The sequence below is a fragment of the Tasmannia lanceolata genome, unplaced genomic scaffold, assembly GCF_043159265.1.
Source record: "Tasmannia lanceolata isolate RefF3 unplaced genomic scaffold, GAP_Taslan_0.1 ptg000005l, whole genome shotgun sequence".
Taxonomy (NCBI): domain Eukaryota; kingdom Viridiplantae; phylum Streptophyta; class Magnoliopsida; order Canellales; family Winteraceae; genus Tasmannia; species Tasmannia lanceolata.
In genome coordinates this window covers 5,735,746-5,763,117 of record NW_027518682.1, presented here as the reverse complement: position 1 = coordinate 5,763,117, position 27,372 = coordinate 5,735,746, and the positions used below count along the sequence as shown (strand labels likewise).

At 37.9% G+C, this 27,372-nt stretch overlaps 1 protein-coding gene and 1 long non-coding RNA gene across 4 annotated transcripts; one reads left to right on the top strand and one right to left on the bottom strand.

The window, feature by feature from the left end:
• Window positions 1–6,926: 6,926 nt before the first annotated feature.
• On the top strand, window positions 6,927–26,907 carry LOC143877234 (3-hydroxyisobutyryl-CoA hydrolase 1-like). Of its 3 annotated transcripts, XM_077379168.1 has the most exons (15): window positions 6,927–7,065; window positions 7,183–7,268; window positions 14,524–14,604; window positions 16,391–16,456; window positions 16,593–16,656; window positions 16,930–17,009; window positions 17,126–17,209; window positions 18,295–18,379; window positions 19,214–19,299; window positions 19,635–19,756; window positions 25,221–25,281; window positions 25,992–26,090; window positions 26,322–26,423; window positions 26,507–26,548; window positions 26,633–26,907. In XM_077379168.1, exons 3-15 carry the CDS (start codon window positions 14,602–14,604, stop codon window positions 26,759–26,761), a joined length of 1,023 nt encoding a protein of 340 aa, XP_077235283.1. In that variant the 5' UTR covers window positions 6,927–7,065; window positions 7,183–7,268; window positions 14,524–14,601; the 3' UTR covers window positions 26,762–26,907. The 3 variants fall into 3 exon arrangements, with proteins under 3 accessions (XP_077235283.1, XP_077235280.1, XP_077235282.1); XM_077379165.1 differs by lacking the exons at window positions 6,927–7,065; window positions 7,183–7,268 and adding an exon at window positions 9,513–9,551; XM_077379167.1 differs by lacking the exons at window positions 6,927–7,065; window positions 7,183–7,268 and adding an exon at window positions 14,021–14,101.
• LOC143877235 (uncharacterized) lies at window positions 18,916–24,376 on the bottom strand. Its single transcript, XR_013250580.1, has 2 exons — window positions 23,564–24,376; window positions 18,916–19,751 (listed from the first exon to the last, which is right to left on the bottom strand). It is a non-coding gene; the product is annotated as an uncharacterized LOC143877235 (long non-coding RNA).
• Window positions 26,908–27,372: the final 465 nt, after the last annotated feature.

Genomic DNA, 27,372 nt, shown 5'->3' with positions numbered 1-27,372 from the left:
ACACAGAAGAGGGAAAAACACAAAAGCAAGAAAAGTAAATATTAAAGTATTGACATTGGAAAAAAGTACTGATGTTGGAACTACCATGTTTTTATTACTTCACGAAATCATAGTCTTTTTTATTTAAACAGCTGCCAAATGTTATTACAGTTCCCAACGAGCTTTTAAAACCCAATTAAAAAGGAAATAAAAGCTAATTTTGTGCAATTATTAAATACATTGAACAAAAAATCCCACCTAACTCTCCTATCGGATACATCACCCATGAAAATGAAACGCTCACTTAAAAGAGAAGTGATATATCCGCCCCTTTTTTATTACTTGGGACATCCAGCAATAGTGTATGTGGCAATCAGCTCCATGAAATCATTTTGACGTGAAGTACATCAGCCCCATTGTAGTCATTGACATACTGTTGCAGGGTATCCCGACTAATCAAAAGGGGCGGATTTATCACTTCCCCACCTAAAATTCTGATCATGATCACTGTAACAGAAAAATGATAGCATTTTACAGAAGTACAAATTTTCACTGTTGATACAATAAAGGGAATCATACTACGAGGTACACCTATATGAGACACGTTCATCCACTTGATTTTGGAGTGATAAAATGGGAGGTGTCCCAAAGGATACAACAAAATCTTTTGATAAGAAAAGAAATTATGAAATAAAACAAATAGATGCAGAAAATAGGGATTCAATAGGAATTAGGGATTCTAAAACTGAAAATCTAAAACAAACAGGGGCCATAGTGATAGAAGGGCGTATGAAAGCTTTATTGTTCAAACCGTAGGAGGAAAAAAAAACACATGGGAGATCAAGAGCCCACACTTCTACACTCCATGTTATGATAGGTGGGATTACCATCCCCCCCTAACCCAGGTGGAGCCCACAATTTACACCTCATATTTTGATGTAGTGGGGTCCACTATGTAGAGCTTATGTTCTGATAGGAACGACCCACTATTTTATACTAATGCCTATCATGGCCCAAGCATGCTAGTGATTTAATAAATTCCAAGCTTTTCCAAAAAAAAATTGCAATCCAAATAGGGCGCTAGGCCCATTTACCGGTGTAGTGGGCCTACACAGGCTAGAGTCCATTAACCACTCAATAACCCTAGTGTATCTCTGTATATAGGGGCTGGAGGCAGCAAACTAGGTATTCCAAACTAGATACCTAGGGTGTAATGCTTCAAGCAACCTTGCTTGACCCTAACACTGGGGACCTTTTGGGAGATTCTACTTCTGGTGTTTATCATAACTCTTTAACTCCAACGGAGTTCATCTTCCATTAGATGGCATGTGCTTGTTTCATCATAGGTCGTTTCTATTGATTATGCACTGTGTTTCCCATGCCCCGCCAACTCTCCAAAAAAGTCAGCTTGTAAAAGGGCTCATAGGGACTCAGCGTCGGGCTCCTTTAGTCGCTCCACTAGAGACTAGGCTCCTCCGGAGCCTTTCCCGTGGAAAAGAAAGATTCTCAAAAGTGAAGATACGGAGAGGGCCCTATTAGTATGGCGGATTACGCTAAACCCATTTTATCACATTCAGTGAGTCTCCACTGTAACTTGATTTAGCTTGATAGGATCGATCATCCTAATCCCTTGATGAACTGCTCTAACCTCCACCTCATTAGAATCAGTGATCCCAATGGGGCTGGAAAACGCCCATATCGTTGATCTATCGTGGTCACACAGAAGACCACCCACACCAGCTGGCACGGCGTACTCAATGTTATCTCTTAATTTTAAGAATGACTTCACCAATAGTTTGTCCTTCACTTGCTTCCTCTAATCTAATGAAAATTTTGCACTGTAGATTTCTCAACTACTGAAGAACTTCAATGCATACGAGGACTCAGATGTAAAGCTGGTGATTCTCAAGGTATGAAACCATTTTCTACCCACTATCAGAAGTTACATGAAGACAAAAAATAAATGTAATTCACAGGAAATTGAAATATGGCATATGATCACATATCACATCCACACAAATTATAGTTCCATTCCATTCCTGTAGGGGAAAGGAAAGTCATTTTGCGCTGGTGGTGATGCTGCAGCTATAGCCCACACTGTAGTTGCAGGTAAAATTTCTGCCTACAGTACCTGAAAGCATCTTCTCTGATATTCAATCCAAAAGAAAGCTGGAGAGGCCCTGATAACATATGCACCTACTTTCTATCCCTATGATATTAGAGTAGTTTTTCAATTTTTTACTCAATGAAACAATGTGCTCTTGTTGTTTAGAATGGATGCAGTCATCAAATGCTCAGAAAAATGAGAATGTAGAAGTTTATTAGTATATGGTCTATTTCTTAATTAGAATCCTTTTTCACCAATTTAGTTTTGGGCACAAGGACACTGGAGTTCGGGTATAAAGATTTACGAGAAACAACTCAAGTTAAATTATGTAATGGCAACCTTCAAGAAGTCTCAGGTGACTTGCACTTTTAGAATTTTCTGTTACATTATTAAAAATATTTTCCAAGAGATTCTTGCTTTCAAAGTTTGCCCTCTGTCGTTTATCATACTAATGAGGAAGCACCAGTGAAGCTCTCACTCATAAATGGAATTGTCATGGGAGGTGGCGCGGGAATATCCATGCATGGGAGGTTTTGAGTAGTCACCGAAAATGCGGTACTTATCTTTGCTTTCTAAATAAACTCAAAAATACTACAATGTGTATGCAACTACTGCTGTTAACTTATTATGTAGGAATTTCAGTAGTTTGATGACATAATTTTCCAAGGAATTAGTACATTGAATTTCCAACTAGGCAACTACATGTGATAATAGATTTCCCTTCTAGTTACTCATTACCCATTTGATCCCCATCTTTTATTTAGAATTATCAAAACAGAAGAAAAGTAATTAAGTAAACAATTACAAAACATCAACAATAATTAAGTAAATTATTTTTAATATTAGAGTTCCTTAAAGCAAAAAAAAGAAGCTTCAATATTATTCTCAACAAATTGCCACTCTCTTGTCATATAGATTCATCCATGGACTTGAATAGATTATAAATGAAAATTGTGACAACTAATGATGAGTTCTAAAATATTTATGATAATATGTGTGTGCAAATATCTTTTGCATATTTTCTGTAATGAATTGCTTAGGCTCAAATGAATAATCAGATCAGAGAAGGTCGAGTGCAAGAAATCAATCAATGTTTGATACGAGAATGCCGAATGGCCTCTCATTAATCCTTGCGGAGAACAGTCAACAATGATTTTTTTGAGATCTTTTTTTGAGGTCTTTATGATGGATCACTTGTAGTTACTATTAGAATTTCCTGGTATACACCTGAATCATTCTAAGACAACTTCCAAATGCAGGGCTGCAGGGCAATATTGTTTGATAAAGATAAACAACCTAAGGTGCAAGAAACTCACTCTTTTATTCATTCTAATCCAATTCTAGTTTACCTAGTGATACTAAATTTTTATTTTTGTGAATCACAGTGGAATCCTTCGAAACTGGAGTTAGTTACCAAAGAAATGATGGATCAATATTTTGCCAAAGTGGATGAAGAAGACTGGGAAGATCTACAGCTCCCTGCTACATACGGCCCATATAGAGCAAAACTCTAGGATCCAAATGGGTCAAATGTCAATGGCCATAACCTCAAGTACTATTTTTCTAATGTATCCAGTAAGGGAAAGAAGCTGCATGTTAATTAATGTATCTTGAACTTTTATCTTATTGAACAAAACAGGGAAAAGAAGGGAAAGTGTTTCTCTCATTCAAAGATAGGACTTCATATTCTTGTTGAACCGTGATTTATCACAAATGCTTTAAAGAACAGATATCCGAAAAAATATACAGAACCCTAGCAGATTAATATTCGAATTATTATAAAATTTAGGAATAGTAAACTTTAGGAAATGAAAACACAGTATGGACTTCATGCTTCTGGCATGCACATACAATTTTTCTTTTACATGGCTTAGTATTAGATAGAAACTTTGTTCTGCAGTTGCAGAGACAATGAAAGAAAAATGTCCAAATCCTAATTTTCTAACTGCACTCATAACTTGTCTTCAATGGAATGATCCTCACTCATTGAACCTTCCAAAAATTGCTTATTTAACAAAAAATCCAGTAAAAGAAGAAAGAACTAACTTTAGAAATACGAAGAATGGCTAGAAATACGAAATTCTTCACCTGCTGATAGACATTATAATTTAGGTAACAAATGAAGAAAGAACTAACTTTAGAAATCTGAATTCACCTACTATCAGATTTTCGAATTTTCAATTATTGAACTTCAGCTCGGTGCTGGGTGAAGCCTGTATAGTCCAGTTAACAAACGCATTATAAAACAGCATCCAGAGAATAGTATAATAGAGATGCACTAATGACTAATTCATTAACCTTTTCTAGGAACAACCAAGTTACAAATTTGATTTTGCCACTATAAAAATCATGAAGGCCATAAAAAATAGGAATCGCACAAGTATAGGGTAATCGACATCGACCATCTGGACAATGAACAAATCTTTACCCTATGTTGAACTGTCTACCATTTCCCATCGGTTCAATTCATTTTCGGATTAAAACTCAAAAACCGTCAGCCGAACCGATGATGGGATCAGTTCATTAAAAATCTTAACCGCAACCGAACCAATGTCTAGAAAAATCGAACCGAACCAAACCGAAAGACCCGGTTCGATTCTGTTTATTGCTATGGCTGGTTTTTTGTGCAGCCCTATTCAATACCCACTTTCTTATCTTCTCCAACCTCCATGGATGAATGGAAATGGCAACTCCATCCTATTGCAATTTCATACACATTTCACCGTTTTTTCCTATGCTTTGCATTTCCTTAGGAATGAGTGCCCAATTGACCACCGATTGCATGTGTTTATTACTATTAAATGTGGTTGGACATATATTTATTTGAGGGATTTAATAAGCAATTCCACGAAAGCCATTTCGTGGCTTAGTATTGCAAGAGTGAACAGCCACACGGGCTTACTTCTTAGCAGATATTGTCTTGTTCATTTAATTCATCCGAGGTGGATGTTCTCTCCTGCAAAAGTCAGCCGCGAAATGGCTTTATGCGAATTGCCTAGCAAATCTATTTGCTTGAAAATGGAAATGAAATATCTAAACTCCTTTCTCTTGGATGGATATATGGACAATTTTTCCTACTCACAGTAAGCTGTCTTACCAACAAAAAATGTTTAAAATAGGAGAGGGGTGTATCGATAAAAAGTAAGAGAGTTAGGCTCATCCTATGTCAATGATTTTTGGGGCACAACAACCTATTCACCTTTTGGACCAGCAAATGGAAGGCTTGGATCACCCAATACAGTGGGCTGTAATTGAGGGTTTGACACAAATAATGTCGATGGACCACTAACAACCGGTAGTTGACAAGGTCCCATCCATCTCTTTACCCACTTACAGAATAAAAAACATATTTAATGGGATGTAGTTTTACATTGGTAATCGGTCGCATGGAGATTTTTCTTGGCACATAGTTTTCCATTAATTAAACATCTTTGAGGGTAGGCTCACCGTTCTCGATTTTTTTTATAAACCACGAGAATGCTCGTGCAGCTCAAAAGCTATACCAAGGCTCCATATGAACAAATTATTTTCTGGGTTTAGGTGAGACCATCCCTTTGATTGATTCTAGGCTATGTTAGAGAACGATGTGAGGGTTAGGTTTTCTAGTTAGTCAAGGACTAGGTTGTGGTTAACTGTCCAAGGTGTTTCATATATGGTTTGATTAGGAAAGAGAGAAGAATACCTTAGAACTGACAAAAACCAAGAATAGGCGTACAGGTTTCTAATGTCAATCAACCCGCCCCCGGTTCTGTTTTCTAGCAACACTAGCCGTGCCCGACCCACCCCGCATGGATGCTGAAAACGTGTCTACATAGAGTAAGGGAGGGTTCATATATATGAGAATTTATATGATGGGTGGCCGTGAAAACACGTGAAGTCTAAAAAAGTAGGTACGGCCCACTCCATATGATGATCCAAACTGTTCATCTGTTTGGGACAACGTAAATAGGTTGTGCCCCAAAAATCATTTCCATAGGATGATCATATCCCTCCGATTTATAGAAGATTCCATAAATGAATTTTGGGGCACTCCATATTCAGATCAGTTCAGATTGGAGGGTTAGGATCATCCTATGGAAATGATTTTTGGGGCACAGCCTATTTACATTGTGCCCAAACAGATGAACAGTTTGGATCATCATATGGAGTGGGTCGTACCTACCTTTTTAGACTTCACGTATTTTCACGGCCACCCATCATATAAATTCTCCATATATATAGCCCAGGAACTTTATCTCCCTTTATGATGTGGAATCTTACAATCCATCCCTCTAAGGGCCTAACATCCCCATAATGTTGGAGATACGGCACTGATATCATTCTGTCACAACCTGGCCCCACGGTCTAAAAATTTCCCCGTTTTGGGTCTCAATCTGCCCCGATTTTATTTTCCAGGAGCACAACCATGCCTGACCCACCAAAACTGAGAGTTTTTTTAATAAATCATAAATTAGTCATTCAACGTCTCTCTCTCTCTCTCTCTCTCTCTCTCTCTCTCACACACACACACACACACACACACACAAGGGAAAGGAATTGTCCCTCCTTCCCTCCCCCACAAACACAAACGCACACAAGGGAAAGGAAAACAATTCTACAAACAACAAGCTTCACGTGTACCTAAGTGCGTGTGTACGTGCCTAACGTGAAGAATTGATTCTAAAAACGTGAAGAATGGGATTAATATACAATGCAAATGTCTCCCACAAAAACTTTTTTTTTTTACGATGAACTATAGATCATTCATTACATTTATGATAATGAGTGATCTATATACAGTTGTACACAAAGGGTGAAACCTAACCATTTAATTATTATGTTCTTACACATGCATTTCAATCAGTTCCACATTTAATATCAGCCTCGATAAATGAGAGATGCATATCCCATTTCATTCATTCTTATATTCTATATTGCTTTCCGCTTCTTGTTAGTGTGTTTCTATGGCCTTCCCCAATTTGCCCAATGAAGGAGATCAAGTAATTCATTCAAGTCAAACATTCTTACGTTCTTTTTCTCTAGTCTATGTAGTAGGAAATGAATGTTGCTCTTCTACTACGATTTCCAACTAATCTAAAAGTTACACATCCTTGCAGATCCTTTGTTTGGCCACCGTGAAAAAATATTCCATGCTCTCTCCAGTCCTACCTTCAGCAAAACTCCACCCGTTTCTCCTTCTCAGGTCCTCTATCACAATTGGACCCACGAATATTTCATGAAATAATTTTTCATGGATGCCAAACATGCCATTATTGTCTTTTAAACTGGTGATGAGCATCATAACTTTATATGTCGTTACAACCACCAACATTTTCCCCTGTCGGCAATCATGCAATCAATCTTCTAATTACAAGCTTTGTTATGATCTTTCTAACCTTCTGTTTGTGTCTTGGAGAGAACTTCATTTGCTTTTGCTTGTTTTCTTAGATATTGAAAGAAGAAAAACATCGCGCGGGGATTTTGATATAAATAGACCTAAGAAGTTTAATGCACTCTCATTTAATATGGTAAGTAGGATTTGGATTTCCTTGATTGGTTACTCTTCTTTCCATCATCACTTTCTTTGTTGTCATGCAAAACTGAGTCTCAGGCAATGTTTTGGAAGGGAGCTTATGTTTTGTATCTAATATTTGAATTGTGAGCCACGGTAAAAATTAACACCTTTTTTAGAGTGGGTCCACCACTTTCCTTCTGAAGAAAGCAAGGAGGTTGTGGGGCCATTGATCCTATGGATTTTGACCTAGGAGGCCTCCAAGAATCAGCCCACAAAATAGTCCATAGACATCGGTCCACAAGAGACCTACACTCAACTACCCATAAAAGGTAGCCCGCATCACAACCATCTGCCAAAACTTGGGTTTGAAAATGAAATCTTTCTTTTAGAGTCCAACTATGGTAATAATGGCTAATAGGGGCAATCCTTATGTGATGAGGTCCATTAAACGTAGTCAGGCCTATCACGCCCTTGTTAGTCTTGAGTGGAGTTCGCGAATGCTGCTTGAGAGTTGCTGATACAACTGTCCTAAAATATTTCAGTGCCGACTTGATACGGTGGACTTATGCCAACTGGGGGCCTTTTGGGAGATTCAACTTCCGGTGTTTATCATCACTAGTCAACTCCAACGGAGTTCATCATCCATTAGATGGCATCTGCTTGTTTCATCATAGGCCGCTTCTACTGATTATGCTCTGAGTTTCCCATGCCCTGCCAACTCTCCAAAAAGACTCCAGAGACTTTGCCCCTCCGGAGCCTCTTTCCTGTGGAAAAGAAAGATTCTCAAAGTGAAGATATTGAGAGGGCCCTATTAGTAAGGCGGAACACGACCCGGAAAGATAGATGACCCAAACACCATCCTTTCACGGTTCCAAGTCAATTACATGAGAAAATATATAACTTTTGATTTGTTCTTTTACTTCCATCTGCATGTTAATGTTATCTCTTTTCTTTCTTCCTTTTCTGAATGGCAAAAAATGCAAGAGAATCGTGGAGATTGAGATGATAAAAAAAAAATATGACAAACATATTAGTGACTTGTTCAAACTAAGAAAGAAAAATACAAAGAATACCAAACCAAAAGCCGTCAAGGAGGAAGTAAATCGAAAGTTTCCAAAGCTGCCCTCAAGACTCCCTCCCTGGCTAATCTACCAGCCTCACTTTTAGCCGACCGCTTTAGGTGATGGAAAGATAGAGGATCCAGCCACTCGGTCCGAGATCTCATCAATCCACTGCGCAAACTTCCAAGGATAAGGAAGACTACCCTTAACCCACTTTATCACATTCAGTGAATCTCCCTCCACTGTAACTCTTGACCCAGCATGCTAGGATCGATCATCCTAATCCCTTGATGAACTGTTCCAACCTCCGCCTCATTGGAATCAGTGATCCCAATGGGGCTGGAAAACCCCCATATCATTAATCTATCGTGGTCACACAGAAGACCACCCACCCCAGCTGGACTGGGGTACTCAATGTTATCTCTTAATTTTAGGAATGACTTCACCAATAGTGTGTCCTTCACTTGCTTCCTCCAATCTAATGAAGATTTTGCACTGTAGATTTCTCAACTACTAAAGAACTTCAAAGCATACGAGGACTCGGATGTAAACCTGGTGATTCTCAAGGTATGAAACCATTTTCTACCCACTATAATAAGTTACATGAAAAACCAAAAATACATGCAATTCACAAGAAGTTGAAATATGACATATGCTAGCATGTCACATACATGCAATTATAGTTCCATTCCATTCCTGTAGGGGAAAGGAAAGTCATTTTGCGCTGGTGGTGATGCCGCAACTATACACACCAGGTAAACTTTCCTCTTTATTATATGGTTTATTTCTTAATTAGAATCCTTTTTCACCATTTTAGTTTTGTGCACTAGGTCACTGGAATTTGCGTATAAAGATCTACGAGAAACAACTCATGTTAAATTATGTAATGGCAACCTTGAAGAAGTCTCAGGTGACTTGCACTTTTAGAATTTCCTGTTACGTTATTAAAAGTATTTAGACCAATTTTTTCTTTTAGCCATTTTACCCTTCCTTATTTACCCTTAGTTATAGATAAGGTACAAATCCATCCCTTCATCAATAAAGTCAATATTAAATGAAGGCAGAATGAAATCCCTCCCATCATCAATAAAGTCAATATTAAATGAAGGCTCTCTCTCTCTCTCTCTCAAATAAGAGATTTTATATGATGTGTCTCTGTATAAATCTGTATTTTTCAAATAGTGCGGTGCAAGTGTGCAACCCACTCCACACTCCATAGGATGATCCAATCCATCCATTTGTTGGGTTTCAACATTCATAGGTTTTGCCCCAAAAAATCATTTCCTAGGATGATACCAACCCTCCAATCGATAGAGGGACTGCACATTTTGGGAACTTTTATAGATCGAAGGGTTAGGATCATACCCATATGAATATGCTCTCTCTCTCTCTCTCTCTCTCTCTCTCTCTCTCTCTCGATTGATACCAAAAACAAAAGAGGAGAATCCTGTGCGGGTATAGTGAGAGGAAAATGGATGCATTTGAGAGAGAGAGAGAGTAATGGAAGACAAAATGGGTAAAAAAACAAATTAAAAGCTATTTAAGGCACAAGAATGTACTATTGGTAATTAAGAAAATTTTGAGGGGATTTAGATACGCTTGAATATAGGGGGTTTCTAGTAAAATCCCCAATGCATTCCTACTCATAGAAAGATGATTAGTATACAGGATGGAGAAGCCGACATGTTAGTTCTGTTTTATTTTTAGCTATTTTCTATATCTACGCTGATTCTTGTTAGAAAAAAGAAGGGATTTTTGCTGATTAGTCCCTACATGGCAAACTAATTGCTTATTAGTTCCTAAGAAAAGCATATTAGCTGAACAGTCCTACTTTTAGAAAATATTTGCTAAAAGGTCCATAAAACTCACGAACTTCATTTTTCTACATTAAAATTTTTAAAATGACAAATTTACCCCCAACCCATGTAATCCATTTTAGCGTTTTTTGATTTCCTTTTCAATATTTTTGGAAAAAAACTAGGAAATAAGCAACAATATTATCTCTTCCAATATTGACTTTCCCTTTGACATTCTCCCTTCTTCTTCTCCTAAGATTAGAAGCCAAACCCTAGTTCTTATTCCCAAAACAAAACTTCAGAAAGGAAAAAAAATCTAAAATCTCTTATTTCTTACACAAAAAAAAAAAGATTAGGTAAACCAATCCTATTCAATTTTTCAGTTAAGTTTATGATGTTCTCCCTCTAAATTAATCAAACAAAATTCCTCAGTGAAAAAAAATTTCCATAGAAATAATTTTCTATCAGAGATATTTTCTTGCAATCCAACCAAGATAGGAATTTCTTAGAAAAGTTAGAAACAAAAAATATTCCTAAAATTTCTTACTTTATTTATCTATGAAGAAAAGATAACTCAAACCGACCTTATTTAATTTATTTTAGAGGGATTTTCAATTTATTTAATACCTAAAATGATTTTTTGTTGAAGTTTTTTTTACTTGAATATTGGAAGAGATAATATTGTTGCTTATTTTCTAGTTTTTTTCCAAAAATATTGGAAGGGGAATAAAAAAACACTAAAACTGATTAAATGGGTTGGGGGTAAATTTGCCATTTTAAAATTTTAAAAGGAGAAAATTGAAGTTTGTGAGTTTTAGGGACCTTATAGCAAATATTTTCTAAAAGTATGACTGTTAAGCTAATATGCCTTTCTTAGGGACTAATAAGCAATTATTTTGCCATGTAGGTACTAATCAGCAAAAATCCCTAGAAAGAACGGTTTCATTATTTGACTATAGTGACTCATCCACCAGCCCTTGCCCTTAAGATTGATTTGATTATCGAGTTTTAGGGCATGTGTTGTCGGCTTGCAAGAAGGTATATCCCTTCTAGCTTTAAGATTCCTATGAATCTTGGGTTCAAATGGTTACCTCAATGGTAATCTTCTCCTGAAAAGGATTCCGCTCCCGGGGTTGGGGTCAGTGGGAATAGTTGTTATCCTTTCCACATGATGATTTGAGAGCGATTTTCTATCTCCCTATGGGAAAAGGCTGTTGATGAAGGATCTGTAAAGAGTTGGGGAGAGCCCTTGAGCATTCTGCTCAATCTCGATTATGGCCATTTAACCAACTCCACCCTGTTACTATTTCACACCCATTTCACCCGTTTTTCCCTTATCTCCACTCTCTATGCTTTGCATTTCCGTTAATTGACCACCGATTGCATGTGTTCATTGCTATTAAATGTGGGTGTGTATTTATTTATTTGAGGGATTTAATAAGCAATTCCACGGAAAGCCATTTCGTGGCTCAGTTTTGCAGGAGTGATCAGCCACACGGGCTTATTAACAGATTTTGTCTCATTCATTTAATTCATCCAAGCCTCCCCTTCTCTTGTGCAAAAGTGAGCCATGAATTAGCTTTATGCGAAATTGCCTAGCAAATCTATTTGTTTGAAAATGAAAATAAAATATCTAGACTCTTTCTTCTTGGATGGATATACGGACAATTTTTCTTACTAACAATAAGCTGTCTTACGGTCTTACCAACAAAAAATGTTAATAAATAGGAGAGGGGTGTATCCATTACAAAAAGGGTGTAAAAATCAGCTCCCTATTGATAATTCCACAATATATAAGTGATACCTGCAAAATGACACAACTAACATTAATAAGAGTTTTTGTAGGGTGTGGCCGTATAGTCCATTTTTTCTTTTTTTAAAAAAAGTATTGTACGGCCCACTCCATTGGATGATCCAAACCGTCCATTTGTTGGGTCGCTAGGTAAATAGTTTGTGCACCAAAAATCATTTCCATAGGATGATCCTAATCCTTAGATCTATAGAAGTTTCCACAATGTGCAGTCCCTCTATAAATCGGAGATTTAGGATCATCCTATGTCAATGATTTTTGGGGCACACAACCCATTCACCTTTTGGACCAGTAAATGGACGGCTTGGATCACCCAATTCAGTGTGATGTATTAGTTATTTGCTTTGAAATCACGAATGGAAATTGAGGGTTTGGCACAAGTAGTGTCGATAGACCACTAACAACCGGTTGTTGACAAGTCTCATCCATCTCTTTACCCACTTACAGAATAAATAACATGCTTTGTTGGTGGGATTTAGTTGGTAATCGGTCGCATGAAGATTTTTCTAGGCACATACTTTTCCATTAATTAAACATCTTTGAGCGTAGGCTCACCGTTTTCGATTTTTTATATGGAGCACGAGAATGCTCGTGCGGCTCAAAAGCTATACCAAGGCCCATATGAACATATTATTTGCTGGGTTTAGGTGAGAGCATCCCTTTGATTGATTCAGGCTATGTTAGAGAAATATGTGAGGGTTAGGTTTTCTACTTAGTCAAGGACTAGGTAGTGGTTAACTGTCCTGGGTGTTTCATAGTTTGATTCGGAAAGAGAAAAACTTAGGTTTATTTGAGGTATTGAATACCATAGGAGTAAGTGACAAAAACCAAGAATAAGTGTACAGTTTTCTAATGTCAATCAGCCCTCCCTGATTTTGTTTTTCAGCAGCACTAGCCGGGCCCACCCCACCCCAATTGGATGCTGAAAACACGTCTACACAAGGAAATGGAGGGTTCATGTATATAGAGCCTAGGTGAGATCTTACAATCCACCCCCCTTAGGGCCAAACATCATCACTGGCACACCGTAATGTGGGGGGTACGGCTCTGATACCGTTTCTATCATGACCCAACCCCACGGTCTAAAAATTTCCAGGTTATGAGTATAAATCCACCCTGGTTTTGTTTTCCAGCAGCACTACCATGCCTGACCCTGACCCACCAAATGGATAAAACATCCCCCCCCCGGCACTCTTCTTTAATAGTTTATGTGAGAATGGTTCACTGCTAGAGGATAAATTCACCCACTTTAAAGTTTATTTTTTCTTTGCCTTTAAAACTTAACGAATTAAGTTGGGGGGGGGGGGGGGGGGGGGAATATCATTTCCCAATAAATCATAAGTTAGCCATTCAATAGTCCCTCTCTCTGTCACACACACACACACACAAGGGAAAGGAATTGTCCCTCACTCCCCCACAAAGACACACACACAATAGAAAGAAAAACAATTCGATCTACAAACAACAAGCTTCACGTGTACCTAAGTGCATGCGTGTGTACGTGCCTAACGTGAAGAATGGGATTAATATACAATGCAAATGTCTCCCACAAAAACTCGATTAATATACAATGCAAATATCTCCCACAAAATTCCTTTTTTGTACGAAGAACTGTAGATCATTCATTATATTATGACAATGAATGATCTATAGTTAATCGTACACAAAGGATGAAACCTAACCGTTTAATTATTATGTTCTTACACATGCATATCAACCTCTATAAATGAGAAATGCGTATCCCATTTCATTTCATTCTATATTGCGGTCTGCTTCTTCTTAGTGATTGAAAGACTACCTTTTTTTCTGTTTGTTTCTATGGCCTTCCCGAATTCGCCCAATGAAGGAGATCAAGTAATTCACTCGAGTCAAACATTCTTACATTTCTTTTTCTCTAGTCTGTGCAGTAGGGAATGAATGTTGCTCTTCTACTACGATTTCCCACTTACCTACAAGTTACAACAGCCTTGCAAATCCTGGGTTGTTTGGCCACCGTGAAAAAATATTCCATGCTCTCTCCAGTCCTACCCTTGCAAATCTCTACCGGTTTCTCTTTCTCAGCTCCTCTATCACAATTGGACCCACAAATATTTCATGGATGCCAAACACACCATTATTGTCTTTTAAACTGGTGATGAGCATCATAACTGTATATGTCGTCACCAACATTTCCCGTCGGCAATCATGCAATCAATCATCTAATTAAAAGCTCTGTTATGATCTTTCGAACCTTCTAACTTAGAGAGAACCTCATTTGCTTTTGCTTGTTTTGTTAGATATTGAAAGAAGAAAAACATCGCGCCAGGATTTTGATACTGAATAGACCCAAGAAGTTTAATGCACTCTCATATAATATGGTAAGTAGGATTTGGATTTCCATGATTGGTTATTCTTCTTTCCATCATACTTGCTTTATTTTCATGCAAAACTAAGACTCGGGCAATGTTTTGGGAAGGAGCTAATGTTTTGTATCTAATATTTGAACTGCGGGCCACGGTAAAAATTAACACCTTTTTTAGAGTGAGTCCACCACTTTCCTTCTGACGAAAGCAAGGAGGTTGTGGGCCTATTGAGCCTATGGATTTTGACCTAGGAGGCCTACAAGAATCAGCCCACAAAATAGCCCATAGACATTGGTCCACAAGTGACCTACTCTCAAGCATGGTTTTAAATTTCGGTTTCGGCTATAAAATTTCGGACTTATCCAAAACCGAAATTTCGGGCGAAATTTGGTATTAACGCGTGAAATCCCGTTTTTTTTTGGCATTTTTTGTTGGAAAAAATTTCAATCGAAATTTCGCCTGAAATTCTTTAACGGAATAAAAGAATTAATATTTTATTATAAATTTCGACGGAATTCCTGCAATTTACGAAATTTCGAACAAAAATTCCCAAATTTCTTTCGGAACTTCGATTTCGGTACGTTTCGGATTTCGGTCGAAATTTAAAACCATGCTCTCAAGTACCCATTAAAGCTACCCTGCATCACAAACGTCTGCCAAAACTTCAGTTTGAAAATCAAATCTCTCTTTTAGAGAGTCCAACTATACTAATAAGGGCTATTAGGGGGAATCCTTATGTGTTGGGGTCCCTTAAATGTAGTCAGCCTATCACGCCCTTCTAGTCTTGAGCGAAGCTCGTGAATGCTGCTTGAGAGTTGCTGCTACAACTGTCCTACAAAATTTCAGTGCCGACTTATCACGCCCTTCTTAGTCTTAAGCGAAGCTCGTGAATGCTGCTTGAGAGTTGCTGCTACAACTGTCCTACAAAATTTCAGTGCCGACATGATACAATGGACTTATGCCAACTAGGGACCTTTTGGGAGATTCTACTTCCGTTGTTTATCATAACTCTTTAACTACAACGGAGTTCATCTTCCATTATGTGGCATGTGCTTGTTTCATCATAGGTCATTTCTACTGATTATGCTCTGAGTTTCCCATGCCCCGCCAACTCTCCAAAAAAGTCAGCTTGTAAAAGGGCTCATAGGGAGTTAGGGTCGGGCTCCTTTAGTCGCTCCACTAGAGACTACGCACCTCCGGAGCCTTTCCTGTGGAAAAGAAAGATTCTCATAAGTGAAGATATGGAGAGGACCCTATTAGTAAGGCGGATTACGCTAAACCCATTTTATCACATTCAGTGAGTCTCCCTCCACTGTAACTTGATCTAGCTTGCTAGGATCAATCACCCTAATCCCTTGATGAGCTGCTCTAACCTCAGCCTATTGGAACTAGTGATCCCAATGGGGCCGGAAAACGCCCATATCGTTGATCTATCGTGGCCACACAGAAGACCACCCACACCAGCTGGCCCAGGGTACTCAATGTTATCTCTTAATTTTAAGAATGACATCACCAATAGTTTGTCCTTCACTTGCTTCCTCTAATCAAGGTTTTAAATTTCGACCGAAATCCGAAATTTTGGTCTAGACCGAAACCGAAATTGGGTTAAACTCGAAACGTTACATAATTTCAACCGAAATTCCCAGAAATTTCAGCTGAAATTTTGTACGGGATAAAATATTACTTTTCTTATTTCGACGGATTTCGAACGAAATTTTGAAATTTCGCTTGAAATTTTGGTTTCGGTGAGGACCGAAATTTAAAACCTTGCCTCTAATCTAATGAAAATTTTGCACTGTAGATTTCTCTACTACTGAAGAACTTCAAAGCATACGAGGACTCAAATGTAAGGCTGGTGATTCTCAAGGTATGAAACCATTTTCTACCCACTATCAGAAGTTACATGAAAGACAAAAAATAAATGTAATTCACAGGAAATTGAAATATGGCATATGCTCGCATATCACATCCATACAAATTATAGTTCCATTCCATTCCTGTAGGGGAAAGGAAAGTCATTTTGCGCTGGTGGTGATGCTGTGGCTATAGCCCACACTGCAGTTGCAGGTAAAACTTCTGCCTACAGTACCTGAAAGCATCTTCTCTGATATTCAATCCAAAAGAAAACTGGAGAGGCCCTGATAACATATGCACTTACTTTTTATCCCTATGATATTAGAGTAGTTTTTCAATTTTTTACTAAATGAATCAATGTGCTCTTGTTGTTTACAATGGATGCAGTCATCAAGTGCTCAGAAAAATGAGAACGTAGAAGTTAATTATTATATGGTCTATTTCTTAATTAGAATCCTTTTTCACCAATTTAGTTTTGTGCACAAGGTCACTGGAGTTTGGGTATAAAGATTTATGAGAAACAACTCAAGTTGAATTATGTAATGGCAACCTTCAAGAAGTCTCAGGTGACTTGCACTTTTAGAATTTTCTGTTACATTATTAAAAATATTTTCCAAGAGATTCTTGCTTTCAAAGTTTGCCCTCTGTCGTTTATCATACTAATGAGGAAGCACCATTGAAGGTCTCACTCATAAATGGAATTGTCATGGGAGGTGGTGCGGGAATATCCATGCATGGGAGGTTTCGAGTAGTCACAGAAAATGCGGTACTTATCTTTGCTTTCTAAATAAACTCAAAAATACTACAATGTGTATGCAACTGCTGCTTGTAACTTATTATGTAGGAATTTCAGTAGTTTGATCACATAATTTTCCAAGGAATTAGTGCATTGAATTTCCAACTAGGCAACTACTGGTGACAATAGATTTCCCTTCTAGTACTCATTACCCATTTGATCCCTGTCTTTTATTTAGATTGTCATCAATAAAATCGATTGGACAATCTTTTTCTGAGAATACGAGTAAGAATTGATGCTTTCAAAAGTAAATGCTTTTCACTTTTTTGAATATATGTCCAAATGCAAAAGCTGGAAAGAAATCTCATTCCATTTGGTACCCCGCCAAGAAATTAACAATCCTGAAAAAATAGTGTAGTGTTGGGACTATTTATGCCGCATACTTGGCCTCCCTTTGGTGGTCTTTGGTGCTTCATATAGAGCAATTGCTATCTTTTGTTCCATGTTTTCTAACTTTTCTTTTTTCTATTTTCTATTTTATTTGGTTGAGGAATTACTTTAGTAGTGTCCCACTTAGTGATACTTATAGATAAAAGTAGTCAACACCAGTTTAGGGGTCAAGTTTTCTAACTTGGGTATTAATTATTTAGCTCATAGATGACTTAGTTATTGTGTGTTCAGAATTTCATAAAATCCAATAGTCAGTGTTTCAATTGGCCAAATGTTGATATGAAGGTCATTTTTTACACGTCTAGGTATGATCAATACATACCTAAATTCATCAAATTAGGCAGGGAAAAATTATCTTTCACAAAGATTTTTCTCAGGTTTTGGAGGAATTTACAAAATTAATCTTCATTGAACCTAAAGGCAAAAGCCCCAATTGGTTTCTACTGTATCTCCCTGAAAATTTAAGATACCCGTTTTCCTTCAAAAGATTAGTCCAATGGTGATAAGTTCAACAAACTTATCATCCTCCAATAGATGGTGGATGTCAACATTGATTCTGTTACTTGAGTTTCTATTCCAAGATGAGTATTATCAACATCATTTTACTGGTTTGTTGTTACTAAAACTCATTTTATAAGATTAAACATATGATATAATTTATGCAGGTATTTGCGATGCCGGAAACATCATTGGGACTATTCCCAGATGTAGGTGCATCCTATTTCCTATCAAGGCTCCCTGGATTCTTTGGTAATATATTTTGAACTTAAAATTAACACTTCTTTCTATGCCAATACCTATGTTATGCAACCACACTTGTTTATATGGGGGTTATAATGAAAGTTTGACAATTTATTGATGAAATAAAAAATTATTTACCAGGGTATTCTGAGACTAAGTATTGCAAATGTATAGAATTTGATAAGAAAAACACTTTTTAGACTCCATTCAGAGAAAATTCTGAAACAGGTGCAAAGAACAAAAGTAAAACACAAACATGGATAAATTCACCTATGGTTGCAAAGAATAAATACAAGTAGGGTAATCAACAAAGTGGGCTGCGACATTTGAATAAACAAGGCCTAGCAATCAATATCTAGGACATTATGATCACAACAAAGTGAGCGTACAATATATGAATAAACAACGCCTATGACTCAACAATTAAAACATTATGAACCCTTACACAATTTATGACCAATGTCTTATGGTGTTTTCACCATGTGAGGGGCAAGAGGAGAGCATACATGTGGGAGAAAGTTAATGATAAATTGATAGGGAAACCATTTACCATCCACAATGATCCTTGTTATTATGAAAAAAAATGATATCATCATCAAGGAGACTTGGTAACCAGTAAACATGAACCAAATAAATAACAAAGAGAGCTAACATACAAATGAGAAAATTAACTAAATTGAAGTACAAGGAAATAAGTAAACCACGTTCCTGCATCAGCAGTGACAGAAATAGATTGCCATGGTTGGTGAAGATTGAATGTTGTCCCGTCTTAACAGCATCTAATATGATGTAAGCTTCATCTATTATCATCTAACATGCATTTCTTGTACCAATTTCTATCAGGAGAATACGTAGGGCTAACTGGTGCAAGGTTAGATGGAACAGAAATGCTTGCGTGTGGCCTTGCAACTCACTTTGTCTTTGCCAAGGTGCATTTATCTTTGTACATCTAAAATCATCATTGTTGAGTGCTGCGAAGTATTAGAAAAAGAGTCTTGGAATAACAACTTAGGGGAAATTTCCATGGCTTTTCCCTTCACTTTGTTGCCTCAGGAGTACTTCAAAGTTAACAAAATCTCATATTATGTTTCCATTGAAATGACAGAATTAACCTTATTAAAAAAGATTATGTTGTTGGGAATCCCTTTGCATACCATGATTATCACCTAAGTTTAGCCATAATACGTTCTTGATATCTCTCTCTCTGAAAGCATCTAGATTTACCATTGAATGTTTTTGTGACTTGGAATTTGTTAGTGATCAGGATTTACCAATGCTAGAAGAGGCACTGGTCAAGATGGATTCCTTAGATCCAGCTGTTGTTTGTGCCATTATTGATGTGTTTGCACAGAAACCACCTTTGAAGAAAAATAGTGCTTTCCTGAGGTGAGAAATCAATGGGTTTACACATCTAGATGTTGCCATCATATGAATATGAGTCATACTTGCATGCATAAGGGTCATCTCTATAAAGCATAATCGATATGAACTGAATCATAATTGATAGAAATTGTATACTAATTCCTGAATACATCTCCCTCTAGTTATATTACCAAAAACATAATTGGTTTATAGCATTAGGAATTAAAAAGTAATGGATCCATCCTTTTCAAGATTATATCTCTCTGCATAAAGAAATTCTCCATCTATTTCAAAGGAAGGTTGCGATACCTCAATTTCTTGTAATGCCACCAAAGGATTAGTGTGGACCCCGATCTCGAGATTGATGAGGAAACGAGTCTCCAACAGCCTCTAAGATCTCCACATGTGAAAGAGAACTCTACCAAGGAACTCTCGAAAGAGTGCCCTTCACAGCATGAGTGGTGATATATATGAGATACCTCTTGATTCGGAGACAGAGCCCGGAATCAAGACGTACCTGAAAACAAAGAAAAGAGTCGCCATCCAGGGAAGTCGGCCCTGGAACCCAAAAGATACTTTGTCGCAACGGATAACCAGAGATACAAAGGTCCGTGTCTGGTGACGAGTGAGGAAGGTCTGGAGAGCACCTCCATCCGCCTGAGTGCAAGCACCCGGTCTCTTATCCTATTTTCATTAACGTTGAAGAGTTTTGGGCGAAAATCATATAAAATGGGAACAGATATCCCCGAGAAAACGTCTACCTAAACATGCATGACCCAATGATGGAAATAATAAATACACACAAAATACATGAAATAAGTGTCACATAAGCGTAGCTAGGTTATGAGTGTCATGCCTAATTGATGTCTAAGTTCTGGTGGGCAAACACATACATACTACATCTAAAGGTATAAGGTTTGTACATGAATGTAAGAAAACACAACAAAACACACATCACAACTCGACACCACACATGACACAACACGACAAACCTAGACTCTAATGTGAAATTTGACTCGGACCAGGATGGTCATCCCGGCTGCTCTACGTATCCCAGTCTCGGGTTAAATCAGAGTTAACGTAGTTCGGTGGCCTATTCTAAGCTACGATGCCTAAATGTGCCTAGACCACACTAGACTCGGCACGACATGACTCGACTCATGTTTAAGTTGTTTAAGTATTTTAGATACGCCTATATGGTCCTAAACTAGTGCAAGTCAATCTAGTCTAATGCAGGTGAGCCCTACATCATATGTGCAATTAGGCTGAGACTCTAAAAAGTGGGCTAACAAAGTGCATCCTGATCTAACCATCGGCTCGACTAAGTGTCTAACCGACCACGACTCGAGGCCTCCTAACTCTAGGGACACTCACACAACAAGACACAACAAACAAGACCAAACAAAACTCTAGACAATCTAAACCCCCTCTTACACCATCCTATAATCTAAGGGGAAGAGCTTTTCGAAAATATTTGGTTTTTTAAGAGTTTTTCACTTTTTTTTAGGATTTTGAATTCATTAATGATTTTTAAGGATTTTTGGTTTATTCATTTACAAAATTGTGAGAAATATTTACAAAATGGTGACTGGACCTGAGGTGAAGACCTCAAGCTGCCTACGTACCTCGTAGAAGGGGATCAAGTCAACATAGTTCGGAGCAGCTTTTCGAAAAACGTTTTTGTTATTTTTGCTTAAAAAGAGAGTTTTTGACTCAAGAGGACATAGTCCCAGACTAATGATGGTAGGACAAACTCCTAAGCTCTATGAAGATATCCCTAACTCTATGGCGGTAGGACAGAATCCTATGACTCTATGGCGATACCCCTAGACTAATGACGGTAGGACAACTCCTAGGCTCTATGGAGATATCCCTAACTCTATGGCGGTAGGACAGAATCCTATGACTCTATGGCGATAGGACAGATTCCTAACTTTGCAGCGGTAGGACAAACTCCTATGACTACGACGGTGAGGACAGACTCCTATGACTATATGACGGTAAGACGGACTCCTATGACTCTACGACAGTAGGACAGACTCCTAAACTCTATGACTCTATGGCGGTAGGACAGATTCCTGACTCTGCGGCGGTAGGACAGATTCCTAACTCTGCAACGGTAGGATAGACTCCTATGACTACGACGGTAAGACGGACTCCTAATGACTATATGACGGTAGGACAGAATCCTATGACTTTGTAAAGGTTGGACAGAATAATGACACTATAGAGGTAGGACAGAATCCTAAACTCGATGAAGATAGGACAGACTACTAACTCTATAAAGGGTAGGACAGACTCCTAAATTCTATAAGGGTAGGACAGACTCCTAAACTCTATAACGATAGGACAGACTCCTAAACTCTATAAGGGTAAGACAGACTCCTAAACTCTACAAGGACGAGATCCCTTAACCTGTGAAAGCTCTAAGGCAGGAAGGGAAGGGGTTGGCTCAAGAAACATTCCGTCATAGCCTCAACCCGAAGGAGTATTCCGAAAACTAATGATAATATCAAATGCTAACGGTCATCCTGAACTCTAATGAAGATCTTGACAACCAGAGGAATCTCTAAGACCCTGAAATATATCCGGAATCCAAAGGAAAGGACTTTTGTTAACCAAGCTCCTGCAATTCCTAAGAGCTAATCCAGTTATTATCCTTATGAGACAAATGCGCTAAGAAGAAAATGAGCAAATTGGGTATAATCACCAAGTCATGGCGAGGCCACTGTTGGGAAAGCTAAAGTGAGCATTGCTCTCTTTTGATAACTACACCCACTCTCTAAGCCGAATGAATAAACATGCACTCTGATCCCCATCTCTAGAAGATTATCTGAAACTAGAATGTGTAGTATGCACAAAACATGCCTTGGATTTCAAAAGGGGAGCCCACACTCTCATCCAAACACCTGCTTTCAATGGAATGAGCAAATGAATAAAGTGACGCACACATCCGTAAAATAGCAAACAAATAATCACGATTTCCTGAGGCTCCTAAGATACAAACATGTATCTCAAACTCCAAACATGTAGACAAAATCAACCAAAAATGGGAGATGATGGCAGATTAACTCGAGCTGCTACCAAAATTTAACCATGGTTCAACTTAGCGCAATGGGATTGACGTGATACTATTACCTTTGATAAAGATATAGACTTCCTTAACACATTTCCAAAGAGTGATCAAACACTGTAGTAACCCCACAAACAGATTAGGAGAAGGACATAGTCATAAGCAGCTTGGGTGAGAGTTAAAACATGGTAGCACTTGTATCAGTGGATCATAATATAAATGCAGTTTACTACCGTATTTTAATAATTGCTTCAAACTCAGCTCAACCTGTACCCCCAAATGATCACAGGAAATGAGCTAGGACTAGCTGAGCAGTGGGATTTATTTAAACAGCTTTGCTCAAGGAACGAATACTTAGGAATTCAATGATTCTATACCCAAGTCTCCCATGAATATAAATGTAGTATTAAGGAACGTGTACATGGCATTAACTTGGCAACACAATAGAGGTCACTTAATGTGCAGTCCCAAAATCTCTAATGGATATGATTTGAAAGTCCCAAGGCTACTCAGTAATCCAATGAAAATCATAATAAGAGTCATCTAGTGGGTAAACCAACTAAAGTTATCACGATCAATGGGATGTAAACACATCAATGACAGATTCAGATCAAGGTTTTGATACAGACAATTTTTATCAGCAAATGAGATTGGGATATGATGAAAACCCCACTAGAATCAAGAGTAAAGTTGAAGCCCAGGAAACCAAAACACAGCACCAAGAATAGAATTAAAGAGAACAAGGGTAATAGGTTTACCTTTTTTTCTTTTTTGATGAAGTTTAAGCCTCTTATAATCCTCTTCTCCAATGCCCTCTGCAAATTGGCCGGCCAGAATCAATGGATTTTGCCGTGGGTTGCCGGAATTGGCGGAGTGTAACGAAATTACAGAGAGTGATCGGAATAGGTAAGGAGAGTAGTGATGGTATGGTAGAGAAACGATGGTGATAGAAAATGGGTTTGCATAGATAGGAAATGGAGGAGGGTTTGCCGGAGTTAGGGTTTGGGTGAAAGAGAGGGCTGAGATGGGTTTAAGGTTGAAAAAAAACAGGGTAAATGAGAAGGCTAATGGTGGTGGTGAGAGCTGATGGAGGAGGTGTAGAGAAGGTGGGAAGAGGCTATGGTGGTGGGGGTAGGGCCGGATTTGATGGAGGTTGTGGCCGGATTCAATGGTCGTTGCCGGAATTATTGGAGACAGAGTCGAGGGGTGATGGATGGGCACTAGATCTTGTGGAGAAAAAGATCGGTTTTGAAGTGGGTTTGAGGTAAAAATGGTGGTGGTGTTAGCTAAGGGCGGAGAGGAGTTGGCTGCCATGGAGGCAAAAGGATGGAGGTGGTGGTGGCCGGCACCGGCGAAACCACCGGAGAAGAAAGCCCAAATCCTCTCTCTCTCTCTCTCTCTCTCTCTCTCTCTCTCTCTCTGTTCTATTGTTCTCTTCTTCACCAAAAATGAAAAGCCCCCGCCCATTCGGAGAAATCCTAGCCGATCCTTTTATCCAAAGGGAAATGATATATTCCACCCCTACTTCATTCCATGGACAGGCCCTTTAGTAGGCTTTACATTTGGTTGGCTTGATTTTCTCCTCATAAGATGGGCTCTAGGTAAGAACAGGGGCATGCTAATAAAGGAAAGCTATATGCTTGCCTCCTTTTCTTCTTTAGACAACCCACTCTTGGTGTATTTTTCATTGCAAAAGGGGTGGTCTAGGTAGGAAGAAGGAGCGGACATATCATTCCTCTGAAATGATGTTAGTATAACTATGTTTGATAATAGCACTAATTCCGCTCATCTTTTCTTTAATTTTTAGTCCATTTTCGGCATAATTTGTCAGGGACATTTTTGAAAATGGTAATGACCTTTTGGTAGCTCTTTTACCCCGAACGGACAAGGTGAATTAGCGAAAATATCAAATTCACGTTGTAGTCAAGCATTTGGAGTTCAAGGACTCAATTAGGAGTGCCAATACCAAAAGCTACTTTGCATCTTTTACGATTTTTTTTTTTTGCAAAACAAAGGGAAAGACTGGGGCAACTAAACAAAGGGACCTAACGGATTTGGGGATCGTTAGGGCTTCAAAAGATTTTGAAATTATTTGTGAATGGCCATTTTTCGGGTTTTTTCAGGTTCTTTCACACTCTGGGCTTAATTTTTCAGAAATTTTGGAGGTTTGGTTTCGGAAATTTATTCGACTTTGGGATTTTAAGGTCCGGTCAAAATGGGGTGTCTACAATTAGTTTCAAAAATTACTGTAGATTTTCAGTTAGAAACTAGACTCCTAATAATCAATCAAGGAGTGAAAACTATTTGATTATGGTCTTTACAACGCTAACAAAGCTCATTTCTGTGAAAGTAATTCACATGCTGCACTCTCATCACCATAGTTTATGCTCACACTACTCTTTAATGAAATTGCAGCTTAGAGATTATCAGTAGGCACTTCTCAAAAGGAACTGTTGAAGAAATTCTATCGGCACTAGTAAGCATTTGAACTCACATTTTGGTATCTATTGGTCATTGCCTATCCCTAGATTTTATTATGTTCTATTCATTTGGAAGTGAAATGTATTGTTTCTACTTAATTGTTTGTACTCATATTACATTTATTTATTGCTAGGACCTAATCTAGGGATTTGAACAAGTTGATCTCACATTGAGAAACCCAAATCCAAGAATTAACAGATAAGAAATTCAAAAGAATAATAGATATCACAGGTTTTGAGACCTTTGGCAACTTTGCATATAAGGTACTGATCCTTCCCTGGTGGCGACTTAAGGTGTTCCTCTTCGAGGCAATCTAGACCAATGTGTGCATGCATGAATGCTTATACATTTGGATGTGGAGTACCAATCACATGACTAAGAAAGACCACACTAAATATAACAAACATATAAGTGAGGTGTTTCAGTCCCATTTTGAGTATTTGCAATTTTGCATAGATGCGAAAAATCAATCCATAGGGCATCATAGTCCAAACCACAACACTTGATTCCCTACTATGATCCCAAACAATATAATTTTTTCAAAATGGAAAAAAGCCCAAATACACCATACATCCCATGGAAATCATAATCAATGAAGAAGACAAATCAGTTACATATATAATGAATGAAGTGAGAATTAGAAATTCAAAAAGAGCATTAGCTTTGCAATAGCACAAACACTAACACTGCTGTTGTTCCTTATAGGAGCATGAGGCTGAAAGTGTGACAACCGAGTGGATTCTTGCAGCTATCCAGTGGTTGAAAGCGGCATCACCGTCAAGCCTTAAAATTTCTCTTAGATCGGTATCAATCTCTTCATTTCAATTGCTTTTGAAAAGGCTGAGCTTCAATATTATTCTCAAAAAAATTGCCACTCTCTTTTCATATAGATTAATCCATGGACTTGAATAGATTATAATTGAAAATTGTGACGACTAATGATAAGTTCTAAAATATTTATGATAATATGTGTGTATGCAAATATCTTTTGCATATTTTCTGTAATGAATTACTTATACTCAAATGAATAATCAGATCAGAGAAGGTCGAGTGCAAGAAATCAATCAATGTTTGATACGAGATTACCGAATGGCCTCTCATTCCTTGCGGAGAACAGTCAACAATGATTTTTTTGAGGTCACTATGATGGATCACTTGTAGTTACTAATGGAATTTCCTGCTATACACCTGAATCTTTCTAAGACAATTTCCAAATGCAGGGCTGCAGGGCAATATTGTTTGATAAAGATAAACAACCTAAGGTGAAATAAACTCACTCTTTTTATCTTTCTAATCCAATTCTAGTATACCTGGTGATACTAAATTTTTATTTTTGTGAATCACAGTGGAATCCTTCGAAACTGGAGTTAGTTACCAAAGAAATGGTGGATCAATATTTTGCCAAAGTGGATGACGAAGACTGGGAAGATCTACAGCTCCCTGCTACTTCCGGCCCATATAGAGCAAAACTCTAGGATCCAAATGGGTCAAATGTCAACGGCCATAACCTCAAGTACTATTTTTATAATGTATCCAGTAAGGGAAAGAAGCTGCATGTTAATTAATGTATCTTGAACTTTTATCTTATTATTTTGCTTATGGCCGATATTTATCCTTTCTACATTGACTTCTACTATTACAATGAATTCACAAATAGCATGACTTGGTAGTCACATTGGATTGGCACCTCCATAGGAGAGGGATATTTTTTCCTTCTTTTACAAATCAAATTCAAATGCCATGGAGGGTCCAGTCACTACATGTGATAAAGAGATGGGAGGAATAATATTGAAAAAAATGGTTATGTCTTGAATTGCCATCTCATTGTACATGTGGCTCATGATTAGGGTGATCGGAATCGTTGATTTGGTTGGCCACACATATCGAAAGGCTGAACGTTGTTAACTAACACCTGTTGAAAAAGGCTCAAAAAGCCAAAAAGAGTTTACATGATAATATACCAACCGAATTCTCTCCCACGATTTCAGTTGCAGTTATAAAATCATCTCACCTTTTTTTCCTTTCGAATTCATTTTTCACAGCTTTTGCGGAGCTCCATGGCCTCTAACAATCTTATTAATCAACC